Genomic DNA, 15720 nt, shown 5'->3' with positions numbered 1-15720 from the left:
GATCCGGCCCTGCACAGCCCCCTAACCTGGATCTGACCCCCGACACCACCCCACGCCTAGGTCCGGCCGGCAGGTCACCCCCGCGCCTGGTTCAGGCCGCCGCGCTGCACCTGCGCCTGGTTCCGGCCGCCACGCTGCATCCCCTGACCACCTCCGCCCCGCCCCCAACCTTCCCTGCGGCGTGACATTTCCTCTGCTCTGGCACGAGCTTCCCTCTAGTCCGTCACAGCCTTCCCTCAACTCCGGTGTGGCCTGCCCTCTACTCCAGCGTGCCCTCCTGCTCCTCCTCCACAACCCCATCCTCACCCTCCCTGCCCCGAACAACTTCCTCCTGCCTATTTAGTAGTGTTGTTACAATAACCAGCAGCCACTAGTCAGATCGACCCTCCAATAACCAACATATGCCTCGGCGCGTTCCTCGGCATGCTCTTTGGGTCCATGGAGATTGGCCTCGGAGTCGCGGTAACGATCGATCATCATTGCCTTGCTCTGAATAATTGGCTGAATCATACATGCATTATAGTTCCTGCAGTTCTCTGACTTTCTTTCATACATACATTATAATTGCAGCTTGCCATATCCTTTGCAAAGATCATCATCCAGTCACTCTTGGCTCAGGTGGAGGGTCTGGGTTGGCTACAAGGAACAAACATATTCTGCAGCGTCAGGCAGTACCCCGTGGCATGCTGGACACAGGCCGTGCAAGTCATACGCATCGATACATCCTTTCTCTACTTCATCAATGCGACTTTCATCAAAGAGAGGTACCAACCAATGTGATCAAAGAAAGTAAACTGCTCATTGTGTAAAGTTCGATGTGAGTGCTCATATAGCTAGGTGTGTTGATTCAGGATCATGGAGTGGGTAAGGGCAGAAGTGGATACATCCAATCAGAAGGTCAGGGAAAGGGTGCACTCAGTTTTCCTTGACATGTCAAGTAAGTTCCTCACAGAGAAGCTTACAATTGCTAGAATGATATTGAAAATTCCAAAACGTATCTGATTATTCATGCTTCTGGTCTGCAGATGTGGTGAACATTGACACTTCAGAACTGGTGGGATTGGAAGAAATTCACAAGGAGCTGGCGTCCCTTGGCATACAGATGAAGTGATTTACTGATGAGCATCATATTGTAGCTTTGTCAAAAAATTATTACTGGTCAAAAAATCTCACTCTTGTGTAAAAATATTATCTGCAGATGGCTATTGCCAGTCCAGGATGGCAGGCAATTCAGAAGATGAAGTTGGCACATGTTGTTGACAGGATAGGAGAAGATTGGATTTTCCTACAGTAGGTGAAGCAGTGGAAGGATGCCTAATTGCACACAAGGGCAGTGCTATGGAGTGTTGAGTGTATGTTAGTAGAAATAACACCATTTGTTGTCGATTTGTATCTAGTGAGCATGGTTTACATAGCTCCGCAAATGCTGACAAATAGTAACAGACGCAACAATGACAAAACATGTACGTGTTCTGTAGAAATAAAGCACATTAACTAGAGTGGTATATGGTCGTGTTTTTGTGACTATACTCCCTTAAAATCTATATCTATTTATTTGTTCCTACTCACTCCATCTTCCTCCTCTCTTCTCCCCACTTCCTCCTCCCATCTTGTCTGATGGTCAATTTTTTTCTTCAGAAAAATTTATCCTTTCGCTCTCGGTGAACTTCAAAGCTTGGTGATTTCTTTGGGATTTGCTATACTATAATTTGACCAAAGGTTTGCATATATTCAGATGAGAGGTTGCACACACAAAAAGGAAATATTTGGGTCTAGACATTTGACACTAGTTTTACCCTCACTTGTGTTTCTTATTTTGTTTATGTGAGAAAACAAAAATGTATTTTAGAAGTTCATTTATTATTTCCCCAAAAGTTCATATATTACTACCTGTATGTATTTTGGCATATCACAACACCAGCAATAGAATTTGTGAAGAAAAAACCGGGTAGAAGTTCATGTATAAAAATTAATGAACCTCCCAATGCCCATGGGATGTGACTCACACCCACAACTCCGTCGGCACTGCTTCTAAGCGCCCCCACCAGCGTAATGCGTGTACTAGTGCATAGTGTTGTGCATACTACGAATAGGTGTACTGTCTAGGTGTATTCTTGTGTGTAATTTTCTTTTCTCTTCAAAAGCATGTGAAGTTCATGTTTCAAGAAAATTCAATGTTCATAGGGACAACATATAGAAGAATTTCATCCAAAAAAAAGAACTGCCTAGGCCATTTCACCGACAACCAAAAAATGCATAAAAAGTGTCACACGAAAAATAAAAAAGTTCACAAAAATATACAATATATTAAGTTCACGTTTCAGAAATTCCGAAGTTCACGCGTAGTACATACAGAAGAAAAATCACCAAATGAAAAATATAGACCGCCGAGGCTATTTCATTGAAAAGCAAAAAATGCATAAAAATGTCACGACAAAATTCTATAAGAAGTTCAAATTTAAAACCGAAAACAAGTCAACGTTAAAATAAATGAAGTTTCTAATATCTAAAAGACAAATTTGGAAGTTCAAAAAATTTGACCAAGAAGGTCAAAAAAGTAGTTCAAAAACCTTTATAACGAATTTTTCCCGTTTGTAAAAAAATCAGAGAAGTTCAAATTAAAAAGAGGAGCATTTTAAAATATTATACAAAACTGATTTCCCCCATTCTATAATAATTTGAAGTTCAAATTAAAATAACTGCGCGGTATCATTGTTTATATAAAAAAGCATTTTCCATGTTACTAACCAATAAAACTAAGAGTTCAAATTTAAAAATGGTGAAGTTCGATGTCTATAAAAAATTGGATATTTCACATTATTAAAAAATAAAACCAAGAAGTTCAAAATTTTAAAACAAAGAAGTTCAAAAAACTCAATTTTCCTTGTTACTAAAGAATAAAACTAAGAAGTTCAAATTAAAATAATAGAGAAGTTCAAAGTTTATAAAAAACTCAGATTCTCGTTCTAAAGAATGACTAATAAGTTCAAATTAAAATAAGGGAACAACAAAAAAGTTATAAAAATGATTTTCCCTGTTTTTAAAAAATTAGGAAGTTCAATTTTAAATAGAGTAATTTAATGTATATTTATAAAACATAGTTTTTCTCATTACTAAAAAATAAAACCAAGAAGTTCAATTTAAAAAAAAGGAGAAGTTTGATGTTTAATTAAGAAATAAAAAATATGGAGTAAAATAAAACCAGGAAGTCCATATTAAAAAGATGGAGAAGTTCGACGATTATAGAAAACTCAGGTTTTCCTCGTCATTAAAGAATGGAAACAAGAAGTTCAAAAATAAAAACAAGAAGTCCAACTTTAAAAAAAATAACACTTCAAAATTTCATAAAAAGGGATTAAGAAATAAAATCAGGAAGTCCATATTAAAAAGATCGAGAAGTTCGATGATTATAGAAAACTCAGATTTTCCTCGCTATTAAAGAATGAAAGCAAGAAGTTCAAAAATAAAATAATAAGAAGTTCAACAATTAAAAATAGAACACTTCAAAATACATAAAAAGGGATTAAGAAAAATCAAATTAAAAATTCATAAAAAACTTAAATATTTTCACGTAACCGAGAGTGGTCCAGGTTGATAGCTGCCAGAAGTTCATGTACTACACGGTGTGCATTTTTTATTGAAAAAAAGAATAAAAAAATCGAAGTCTAAAAGTTTTGTTGTTATAAGTTCAAGCACTTCGTGGGAGAAAGTTAAAAAAATTGTGAGAGAGATTTGTACAAAAGGAATATCATTTGTGTAACACTAACGATGGATGAGAAAATTACAAACGAAAATACGTCACAGAAGTTCAACTGAAAACAGCAGGAAGTTCAATTACTACAGTGGATGAATTTCAGATGAAAAACTTTTAAAAATGTCGCGAATATGAAAAAATGATCAACACGGGAAAGTTAAGTGCTTACAGCAGCTTTCCAGCGGTATATCAGTTGCTCAATTCCGGTGAGTGGATGGAGAGTTACGAGAAGTGGATGGAGACCTACGATCAGAAAAATCACGTGAAAAACAGAGTGAAGTTCAGGTACACGCACCGAGAAGTTCAGGTTCTTCACGTGGTGCATTTTCGAAGAATCTGTTTCGTGATATAGGAAGAACGCATGATCCCGCCGTTTTCGAAATTACTTGAAAACGACTAGGAATCAGAGAAAACCATCAACATGAAAAAGTTTCGCATTTTCCGTAGCTTTTCAGCGGTATATTATTTGCCCCATTCTGATAAAGTTTGTAGAAATTATGGCCAAAATATGTTTTTCGCCATTTTTGAAACTGACTTAAAACCGTAAAGAATTGGGAGAAACAATACATACAAAAATTTTCGCATTTGTTCAAGCTTTCCAATGCCATATCATTTGCTGCATTCGGACGACCGATTAAAAAATTAGCTCGAAAATACGAACTCGGTAGGACTTGGACCATTTTCTAAATTACTCTTAAACCATTCAAAATTAGAAAAAAACTTTCAAGATGAAAAAGTAGCGCATTTTCATAAGCTTTCCAACGTGTATCATATGCCTCCATTGGATTAGCCATTTAGAAATGACATCGAAAAAACGAACTCAGCTATTTGGTTTACAAAATTTTACGTTTTGTCAAATTACTCTTTAACCATAGGAAATTAGAGAAAACTTTCAACATGTGGAAGGAGCGGTTTTGCATTAGCTTTCCAAGGCCATATTATATGCCTAAATCCTATAAATGGTTTAGAAATGCGATCAAAAATACGATTCACGTTTTTTGTGCGAAGAAAAAACGGTTTTCAAAACTGCTCTTAAACCGCTTATATTTTGCCAAAAATTTAAGTTGGGTCATGATATTGATGTCCATAGCTTTCCAACGGTATATGGCAAGCCCCATTTGGGCAATGTTGGCGGAAGTTCAACCTAGTTCACAAGGAAGTTCAACGTACTACTAGCGGGGCAGGTCAGGTTGTGATCAGAATATTATTCTGATCCCGTGATCAGAATAGTGTTTATGTATATATATATATATATATATATATATATATATATATATATATATACTGCGATTTTTTCAATCATAGTTCAGACATGCGCTCTAACGCATGCACACCCAGGGAAAGGAACTGTTAACGGAACTATTCTCTCTGGAAGATGTTTCTTACATAATGTAATATAACATAACTAGCCGGATACAACTTGTTTGTTCAAGAAACTATGACCCCTACGCCTAGTTTCCATGCATCCCCCGGTCTATTTGGCCACACGGGTATTCGGAAACACTCCGCGCCTTCGGGTCCAGAGGGAAAAGCGAAAAGGTCTGCCATGACAATCGTTTTACAATTCAGCTAGACAGAAAAATACACAGTCATTTCGACTCAAAAATTTCCTCCTCTATACCCTCCAGCAGGTTATCTAACTTACAATCCAGCTAGAAATATTTGGCAACTACTGCTACTTGGTCATACACCAAATTAACGGGAACTTCCTTCTCGTCTAACCCTAAGGTCTGACCTGAGCCATATGATTCGGGTCAAGCTTGGTGTACCTTGTCTTCACCATGGCCCGGGCTTCTCGAGCCCCTTCCCGGTAGGCCGATATTTTCCACAATCGAAAGCGTCGCCGTGCCCCCTTGAATAGCTCTAGGAGCTCCTCCATATTTCCTGGAGGGGAGGAAGCTGGCCTCAAAGCTTTGGCAACGCTTCGCATCACCTGCCGAGCTTGCTCATGAATACGCGGCAGCTCTTGCAGTAGATCGCTTGAGAATTCAGACATCTCATCTCCGGGACGATCGGTCAGCATACCTACAGATATAACTCTATCAGTTCCTGGTATCTCTGAACTATTATAAGGTAAATTCGGCCACATACTGAACATGTCGCCGCGCAGACTTTTATTCTCATTCATGGAGTCGGCCAGTTGGGCCCGTACATCTTTCAGATCCTCGCCCAATCGGGTATTCAAATCTTGGAGCTTGTTCATCTCTAGTACGACTTTTGTGAGCACACGCTCGCTCACGGCTAGCAGCTTCTTGGCTTCTCATTCTCCGTCTTGGGCAGGTTTAAGTTGTTCTTGCAGTTGACCTAGTGATCCTGATAAGAGGTGAGCAACCGTGTTTAACATTATTGGTATACCATTCTGTTTTCTCGACGAAGGGGAACATTACCCGGAGACGCCTTCTTGGATTTCTCCAGTTCGGCACGGGCAGCAGTTAGCTGCGTCTGGCACTTTTCTAGCTCTTAGGCTAACATGTCGTTCTTCTCCGTAAGAACTTGGTTATACAACGACACTTAAATAAGTTGTACCAACTGCTTCAAGTCTCGGGGGCTACTGGCATATCGTTATCATAGTCAGACAGAGTAAACTTACCCGCACATCCTTTAAATGCTGCCTTGTGGCTCTGTTAAGCCCATCTCGAGCAGCTCGGATGTATGCATCAGCCGAGCTGAAGGCATTAAATGCTTCTTCCGAAAAGCCGGGGTCTTGTAAAACGGCCCTACGGCACCGATGATTCATGGCGCTCTCCACTTCTGAGTTAGTGATGGATACATCCTCCGAATCCTCGGCTGGGGGATAGTCTGGCGTTACCCCCGCATCAGCCCCCATCTTTATGGCAGGATCTGGATCCTGGCTGTGGGAAGTATGACCAGCCAGACCCCCGGATATAGTCCAGCACACTTTGTCCTGATACAGGATAAACATAAAGGTCACAGTTGGATGTGACTACCAAGGTGCATATTTGCAAATACATACCTCAGCACACTTTGTCCTGATACAGGATAAACATAAAGGTCACTGTTGGATGTGACTACCAAGGTGCATATTTGCAAATACATACCTCTTTGATGAAGGCTCGGCCGTATCTTTGTTTGGCTTCCTCTTCGAAGGCTTGCCTGGCATGGGGGCCACTCTCTTCAAAGATGTCCCTGGGGTAGCATGATGCGCCGAGCACCTCCCATTTTGAGAACAGGACAGTGCGGTGGGTGACGCAGTATGAGAAAACTTTTTCAGATGAAATATCTCTGGATTACTTACGTGTGAAGCAGGGAGAAGACCGGGATAATCGGCGATGATGGCCACTTCTGTGCCGTCATAGCTCGTTTGGTAAAACACCCCATTCGCGAGCACCACGATTATATCTGGATCCTCTTCGAATCCGGGGTCGAGGTCCTGATTGTGACCCTCGGGCTGCGGGGCAGGACTGTAAAGCCCCTCGGAAATCTTTCGCCAGTGCTGTTGTGAATGGATGGGTTAGTATTCCTTGAACATAGCTCGGGGAGTAGAATGAGTAGAGCATAGGAGTTGGGAACTTACCTAGCTAGGAGGACTATACATGGAATATCCTTCCCTGTGCTTGATGCATAGGAACTCCTCTTCCTCCCCTTTGAACAGTTTGGCCAATATTTTTGCCAGGACGGCAGGGGTGTCTGGACCCTTCCTGCCGCAGCGGGAGGCATCATCTTCCCCATTGTAGTGCCACATTGGAAGTCCTGTCTATTGGAGTGGCTGGACCCCCCGCACTATGGAGGTCGCCATTACTTCAACCATCGTGTATCCAGACTGGGCGAGCATCCTCATCTCGCTCAAGAGTTGGGGAACCTCCGCATTATCTTCCTCCTAGAGGCTCTGAGGGCGCCAACTGTGACGTTTCTTCAAGGGAACACTTGTGAACTCAGGAAGACCCCTCCAGGCTAGGTCTGGGAGTACGACGTCCTCGATGTAGAACCACTCGGAATTCCACTTTTAGACGCCTTCTTCGGCATGCCGGATAGGTATTCGGTCTCAACAATGCGCCATATTTAGGCTCTGCCCACTTCTAATATCGATCCCTCATGGTTACTCGGGACAAGGCAAAATAACTTTCTCCACAGTTCAAAATGGGCCTCACAACCCAGGAATAGTTTGCATGAAGTGACATAACCCGGAATGTGCAGGATGGAGGCTGGAGTAAAGTTATGCAACTGGAGGCCATAATATTCCAGAAGCCCTCGGAGAAATGGATGAATTGGAAATCCTGCGCCCCTTAGCATATAGGGGACGAAACACACTCATTCCTCCCGGATGGATTGGGGAAATCCTTTGCCTGGGTTTTGCCATCAAGGGAGGCCAACCCTGATCGAAAAGGGACCAGATCCGCAGGGGGAGAAACCCCTGCGTTTGCATCTTCACCAGCTGACCGTGGGATACGGAGCACCTCTCCCACTCGCCTCTCTCTGGGCCGCAGGGATCGGAGGAGGAGCTGGGAATGCTAGACATGTTTTTTCCTGGCAACCTTTGGGGATTTTCTCTGCGAGATGGTTGAATGGATCTAGGATCCAGTCTCCTTAAATAGACGTTGTCCCTCACGCGGCCAGGGTGTTATGTGCAAAAATGCCCTGACCTCTCACATCCGCTCAACACGTGGAAGCTGAAGTTGTTGATACACAGAATCCGAAGGATACAGACATTGAATGGAAGGTTGAATACACTACTTGGAGGTCATTGGTGCAGGAACCCGCCTTGCAATGCCGAAGACAATCTATGCAGCGAACACCTCACCATTGAAGACTGGTTCAGGTCCAACTGAGGGAGTCCTGGACGAAGGGGTCCTCGGGCGTCCGGCTTGTTAACTATGGGCGGGACTGATGGGCTGTGAAGATACGAAGACCGAAGACTGGACCCGTGTCCGGATTGGACTCTCTTTGGCGTGGAAGGCAAGCTTGGCGACCAAATATGCAGATTCCTTTCTTTGTAACCGACCTTGTGTAGCCCTAGATCCTCCTGGTGTCTATATAAACCGGGGGAGATATTCATTACCATAGCCATACAAGCTAGACCTCTAGGGTTTAGTCATTACGATCTCGAGGTAGATTAACTCTTGTAATACTCATATTCATCAATATCAGTCACGCGGGACGTAGGGTATTACCTTCATAGAGAGGGCCCGAACCTGGGTAAACATCGTGTCCCCTATCTCCTATTACCATCGACCTTAGACGCACAGTTCGGGACCCCCTACCCGAGATCCGCCGGTTTTGACACCGACACCGAACTTGCCCTTTGTGGGAATTTGATCCGAAGAAGCACCAGACCTTGGAGAGACTCTTCGGAACCACACACGAAGATATTTGGAAGTTGCTCTTCAAGGGCAATGAGACACTGCCAAAGACGGACGAGGACCGCGGGCACGATTTGGCCCATCCTGCCAGTGCGGTAAGTCTTTCGTGTTTCAAGGTGTATCCTCTACTTGCTTATTCAAGGAAGATACCTAAACTCCACTAGCAATTTTTTTAGGTATGGACAGAGAAAGCGGAGCGGATTAACTGTCCAGCTCCCCTGCCCGAGGAACCAACCATCCCTCTTCAGACGAAGATGTTGGTTCCGGCGCCTTACCAGGCGCAGGAAAAGAAGGCCAAGGAGGCCTGGGGTGGCCTTCATCGCAAAGGAGCTTCGGATGAGACCCCCTCCTCCGCCGCCGAAGACGCCGATGAGGACGAGGAGGAAAGCAGTTCTCCCCCTGAGGGGGCAAAGAAGAAGAGGGCGGCCTCCACAAATCTGGAAGCAGAGGCGTCCAAGAGGGGGAAGAGCTCCCTCACGGATAACTCCGCGTCGGATGTCGACAACAGCCTAGAGCCGCACCACCGAAACAAGCCCCTGGCCGCATCGTGAGTGCTCAAAAAGACTCTGACTTATTCATGTATTCGGCCTCTTCAGTTCACAATTTTAATGCTTTAAATCATGCACTTGTAGTATGGCCCACGACAGCTCCCCGCGATCCTCATCAGGAGGTTCGCTGGATTCAAAGGCGATGGCCAGCGAGTCACCGCTGGCCGCTCAATCTTGCACAACCAGGGGCGACGACGAGGTGCTATCCAAAAGGATCTTGCTGGGCCAGGGAGTGGTTCAGGAGGCTGTCCGGGTGGCGCCAGAGGGTGACCCTTCGGCCGCCGGACACCTGGGAGAGAGAACCCCCATGGAGACTGGCGATGGTGGCCATGTCTAGTTCGGACCCTATCCGAATACGGTTCCGGAGACCTATACGGCTTCGGAATCCGATAAGAAACCTCCTTCGAAAGAAGGGGGTGTGCCTATTCTGCCGGTGACCTCTGTCCAACCCGAGGCACCGGATAATCTGCTGGAAGCGTTGTGAGGCGCTTCCATTATGGAGGAACAACGTATCCTTATGGGTACGGTGGTTGAGAGGGTTCAGTTCGTCAAGAGTGGACTGACCGAAGCCTGCACCAGCCTACTGGCATGCTTTGAGGTAAGCGATGCGAGAAAGAAGGTCATAGTATAGATAGTGTAGCCCCTTAGACACTATCCGGTGTTTGGAAATTAAAAGCCGGACAGAGGATCAAGTAATTTTCGCAGGAAACTAACTAAATATGTCTTATGAACACATGCCTCGCTGCTGGCCGCCACCTCTCATGCCGCCGAGGTCTCTGGACTAAAGCGGAGTCTAGAGCGGGCCGAACCAGAGCTCGGCCTTATGAAAAGGCAGCTGGAGGATAAGCAAGGTATGTGGATACTTGCCATATATTTGGAAAGAATAAATGATGTATATTGATTGGTGTGCCGTGATATTTGTAGGAGCAGCGACTGAGGTTGAAACCCTCAAGGAAGCGCTGCCGAGGTTGAGGAGAGGGCGGCGAAGGAACAATCTATCCAGAAAAAGCATGAGGCCAGGGTTGGGGAGGTCCAATAGGAGCTTCAGGAGCTTCAGGATGCTTTGAAGAAATATGAGTCCTTGGAGCGTCAGCATGCAGACCGAGAGTCCGAGCCTAAGAAGGCCCGCTAAAGCGCACAAGAGGCCTGAACCGAAGCCCAAGACGCCCTCTGCGAAATCCAAGAGGCCAAAAAGATCGCGATGGGTAAGGCTTATATTATGCTAAGAAAGTATGCGAAGAAGAGATATCTCTTACTGACCCAGATTTGGAATTCTCCAGGGGCGTTTGTGGATCTGCCGCGTAGCGTATCTGACGCTGCTGAATTCTTCCTAGCTGAAGAGGGGAGCTCAACGGAGAAGTTGTTCTAGTCGCAATACCTTGCACCAGAACAGCTGGTGCCCTTGAGCGACCAACTAAAACAGCTGGTCAAACTACATAGGGTGGCCGAACTGGCCATGAAGGACATGATAGTCTGGCTGTGGCCAGCCGAAACTATACCCAGCAGCTACTTCGGTCTCGTGAAGCGGCTAGTCAACGCCTGCCTCGGCTTGTTGCCATCAAGTGGTCAGTTTGTATCGAAGGTGCGCGGATGGCCTTCGCATGTGTCAAGATGCAGTGGGCAAAGATGAATGCTGCCACGGTCGCGACTGAAGGACCGCCCATGGGCAAGGAGTACCACACGCCCGAACGATATATTAGCAAAGTCCTTGAGGGATCCTGCATTGTGGCAGAGCAGTGTACGAAGGATGTAATCTTCGAATGAATATTGTTTTATCATCTCGCCCTATATTATAAAAACAAGTTTGGCTATGTAATATAATGTTTGCTTAATTTTTTACCTCCTATGCGGCCGTGTTTATGAAATTTTGAGAGTTCGCTAGTCGTTGGCTTCAGCCCCCACGTAGGTAGTACGGGAGTGTTCGGGGTGGAATCTAAACACTCTTGATCCAAATTGTTTGGTCCTTGAAGGAGGTCTTTAGCACAACGAACCAGGCAATCGAACTATGTGGCTTTATCACCCTCACTGAGCCATAGGAGTTCTACAATTAATATTTTAGGCGCAACCCCTAGTGTCCGAACTATGGTACTATAATCACCTGATCGGGTAAAAAAGCCGATTCCTCGCATAATGCGGAAAAAATCTCTAAAGATTTGAACCCTCCGAAGAGCTGACCGGCTCTCGTCGCATCATGACAGTCAGTTTTCGGCTTGCTCTACTGAGGTGCTCATCCGGATGAACCAGGACACAATCGCAGTAGTTCTCCCGTTACTACCCTAGCCGATATAGCGGAATGTAAGGTAGTAAGCACAGGATCAGGGCAACCCAACTATTGACCAAAGACATGATTCGGAGCCTATGCATATAATGCTAAATTCGGGGTGCCGAACTGTGTTGTAGAAAGTGTTCAGACTTTGTTGTCGTATTATGGGTCGTGATGAAGCCCGTGGCAGATTAAAGCATACCAAAGTGTACGGTCGCAACTTTGAGAAAATCATCAAAGAAAAATGAAAAAGGGTAGGAAGCCAGTGCCGCAGAAGTTGGCCCGCAAGCTGTTTCCATTATAGTTTGATTAATACGTCAAAGTGTATTCGTACATGTGGTGCATAAGCAACTGGGCTATTTAACATGCCCTAACCAAGGGACAGCTGCATGCGGGTCCGAAGGCAGGTAGAGTGATCGTTAAAGAGACCATCTAAGAATTCCCTTGTACACCAGTGTTTCTTGCCATCTTGGTGTAGCCATCCTGCCGAGAGCACAGATGATTAGGTCGTCAGAAGAAACCTCCAGAAAAAAGGACTTGAAAAGGATAAAAAGGAAAAATGGAAAGTATGTGTGTCCAGGAGTGGTCAAGCCGTATTATGGATCACAAGATAGTTATGCCTCCGTCTATGCCCATGGTATTTTGAGTGCGTAGTTATGTACGCACGGTACTAATGCCACTTCTTTGTTGGGACGGGGATGGAGGACGAGTTGCTAGTCGAGCTCTTGACGAGCTGGGTTGTCCTACTGCAGAGTAGTCCGGACTCGTTTGACAGTGTTCAGGAGTTCGCTCGACGAAATAAGGTTCTGCTTGAAGAGGTCGCTCTGTACTTCTATTGCTAACGCGGCCATGTGCTCCTCGGTATGAAGGGAGCGCTCCGTGTTCCCATTGCCTGTTATGACGCTGCGTGGACCTGGCATCTTGAGCTTAAGATAAGCGTAGTGTGGCCCCGCGTTGAAGCGTGCAAATGCGGTCCATCCGATCAGTGCGTGATAGACGGTGCGAAAGGGGACGATATCGAAGATCAGCTCTTCACTTCAGAAATTGTCCGGAGATCCAAAGACAACCTCTAGTGTGATTGAGCCCGTACAGCGGGCCTACACCTGGTATGACTCCTTTAAAGGTAGACTTTGTGGGCTTAATTCGTGATGGATTAATGCCCATTTTGCGCGCTGTATCCCGATAGAGCAGGTTCAGGCTGCTACCACCATCCATGAGGACTCGCGTGAGGTGAAATCCATCAATAATTGGGTCGAGGACCAGTGCACCTGAACCGCCATGACGGATACTGGTCGGATGGTCCCTGCGATCAAAAGTGATTGGGCACGAAGACCATGGGTTGAACTTTGGGGCGACTGGCTCCATCATGTAGACGTCCCTGAGCACGCACTTGCATTCCCTCCTGGGGATGTGGGTAGCGTATATCATGTTTACCATTTTAACTTGGGGGGAAACTTCTTCTGTCCCCCTGTGTTCGGTGGCCGGGGCTCCTCGTCATCATCTTCGCTTTTTGATCCCTTCTCGTTGTTCTCGGCATTTAACTTGCCGGCCTGTTTAAAAACCCAACAGTCTCTGTTGTTGTGATTGGCTAGTTTCTCAGGAGTGCCGTGGATCTGGCATGGGCGATCAAGTATGCGGTCCAACCTGGATGGGCCCGAATTGTTCCTTTTGAACGACTTCTTCCGCTGGCCGGACTTGGAGCCGTTGAATCCGGTATTGACCGCCGTGTCGTCTGTATTGTCACCGTTGTTTCGACGCTTGTGTCTGTTGCGTCGGGGCTTGCCGTTGCTATTCTTGGCTTCCGCAGTGCCAGGTTCGCTTGCCCTGTTATTGTTACAAGCTAGCCATCTATCTTCACCCACACAAAAGCGGGTCATAAGTGCCGTAAGGGATGCCATGGACTTCGGCTTCTCTTGGCCGAGGTGTCGGGCGAGCCATTCGTCCTGGATGTTGTGTTTGAAGGCTGCCAAGGCTTCGGCATCCGGACAGTCGATGATCTGGTTCTTTTTAGTTAAGAACCTAGTCCAGAGTTTCCTGGCCGACTCTCCGGGTTGTTGAATTATGTGACTTAAGTCACCGGTATCCGAAGGTCGAACATATGTACCTTGTAAGTTGTCCAGGAAGGCTTCTTCCAAGTCCTCCCAGCTGCCAATGGAATTTTCGGGCAGGCTGTTCAGCCAGTGCCGGGCTGGCCCTTTGAGTTTTAGGGGGAGGCATTTAATGGCATGATGGTCATTGCCGCGGGCCATATGAATATGGAGAATGAAGTCTTCAATCCATACCGTGGGGTCTGTGGTTCCATTGTATGATTTGATATTCACGGGTTTGAACCCCTTTGGGAATTCATGTTCCATGACTTCATCAGTGAAACAGAGAGGGTGTGTGGCACCTCTATATCGAGTCAGTTCATGAAGTAGTTCAGATGGAGTCCATCTGTGGCTTTCGTCTCAGACATAATTGTACTAGCCATGTTCGGCTTGATAGCCGTCGTCGTGCATCGAGGCACGCCCCTGTGATCCGTAGATCGATCTGGCCGGACCTGTTTTATTCTTCAGGCCCTGCCGGAGATCATACGTGTCTCCCTAAGCAGTTTTGTCTCTGCCTTTACGACGAGGTAAGGTGGGCTGGTGTTCGTGTTGCCGCTTTGTCCCGGCCACGTGGAGGTCGGTCAGCCGCATTGTGCGCTGATGGCACGGGCTCCAGCGCCTCGTCATCGAATTGAGGTAGTAATTTGCGCTTCGGGTAACTTTTGAGTGGTCGCTTGAGGACGTATTCTTCGGCTTCGAGGACATTAGTCTATCTATCATTGAGGAGATTGATGAGGACATGACTACCTTGGATACGACCAAAAATATTGCATACATGCATATTTGTGAGGTGATTTCTAGTGCAAACTATTCAATAATCTATTTATGTTATCCAGAACAAAAATACTCCACACACTTTTTTGTTTTGTCTAATTGTAGGTGTATGGGACATTTGTACAATCCACATATGAAGATAAGGGAAAAAGAGAAGTTTAGGTTCTGTTCAAAAAGTCCTCTGATGTCACTTTTGGGCCAAGAGAAGATAAAGTCCAAGTCTCTCACGTTCCGGATTCAGATTTGGATTGCACAGACATACCTGACTCAAAACGTCAACAACTTTTTCATACGTACTCCAAATTGGGTGATTTGTTTTTTGTTGGAAAGTAGATTTCATGCTCTTTCCAACCCAATTGGAATCACCTTCAAATTCGTCCGGAGCATTGAGATATCGACGAAACAATCTGATGCTGTAGCAGAATCTGAGTCAAACAACAAGTCCAAAGGTGTTGCACCACCTCCACTTGGTCCCATGAGCCTTGTACGACTTAGGGTTAGTTTTAGGTTGCCTTGGGACGTCCTCCCACCACCTTGGCCGCCACCCCTTTCTCCTATATAAGTAGATCCATCTAGTAGCTTTTTCCGGGGAATTTGTTTAGTTAAAAGTTAGCCATTGCTACTTCGCGCACTTCGTTTGTGTCCAACGACCAGACCAGGACCGCTTACGGATCCCCACCTTTATCAATACTTCATCTATATTCGCAATATTAAGATTGCATTATCATATTATTGCTTATTTTTTTCGATTGCGTGCAGGAATAGACCTTCGTGGTCAGGCTGATCGTGCTTCCAGCACCGTCAGTAACCTCGAGGGATTGGTTTAGCGATTGCTAAGGCGCAACGTCGTGCACGTTTGTAGTCGGATCATCAAAGTCGTCTCCGCCAAATTGATAGTTATCATCTCATCGAAAGATTGGGACACCCCGCCTCTATCAAGTGGTATCAGTTTTCAGGTTGCTCGGTGATAATTTTT

General features: G+C 45.5%; 1 protein-coding gene across 1 annotated transcript; it reads left to right on the top strand.

Annotated features, from left to right (window-relative positions):
• Positions 1–6: 6 nt before the first annotated feature.
• Positions 7–1564, top strand: LOC119319076 (low affinity sulfate transporter 3-like). The gene is made up of 5 exons (XM_037593587.1): positions 7–462; positions 571–764; positions 852–937; positions 1026–1107; positions 1199–1564. Exons 1-5 carry the CDS (start codon positions 424–426, stop codon positions 1239–1241), a joined length of 444 nt encoding a protein of 147 aa, XP_037449484.1. The 5' UTR covers positions 7–423; the 3' UTR covers positions 1242–1564.
• The last annotated feature ends 14156 nt before the right edge of the window (positions 1565–15720 follow it).

Source organism: Triticum dicoccoides, chromosome 6A (genome assembly GCF_002162155.2).
Source record: "Triticum dicoccoides isolate Atlit2015 ecotype Zavitan chromosome 6A, WEW_v2.0, whole genome shotgun sequence".
Lineage (NCBI taxonomy): Eukaryota > Viridiplantae > Streptophyta > Magnoliopsida > Poales > Poaceae > Triticum > Triticum dicoccoides.
This window is presented reverse-complemented; position numbering and strand designations above follow the sequence as displayed.

Coding starts and splice junctions, on each gene's coding strand:
- LOC119319076 (XM_037593587.1), top strand. CDS start 424: ATGCTCTTTGGGTCCATGGAGATTGGCCTCGGAGTCGCG. Junction 463..570: donor AGATTGGCCTCGGAGTCGCG/GTAACGATCGAT, acceptor TTATAATTGCAG/CTTGCCATATCCTTTGCAAA. Junction 1,108..1,198: donor TCCCTTGGCATACAGATGAA/GTGATTTACTGA, acceptor TATTATCTGCAG/ATGGCTATTGCCAGTCCAGG.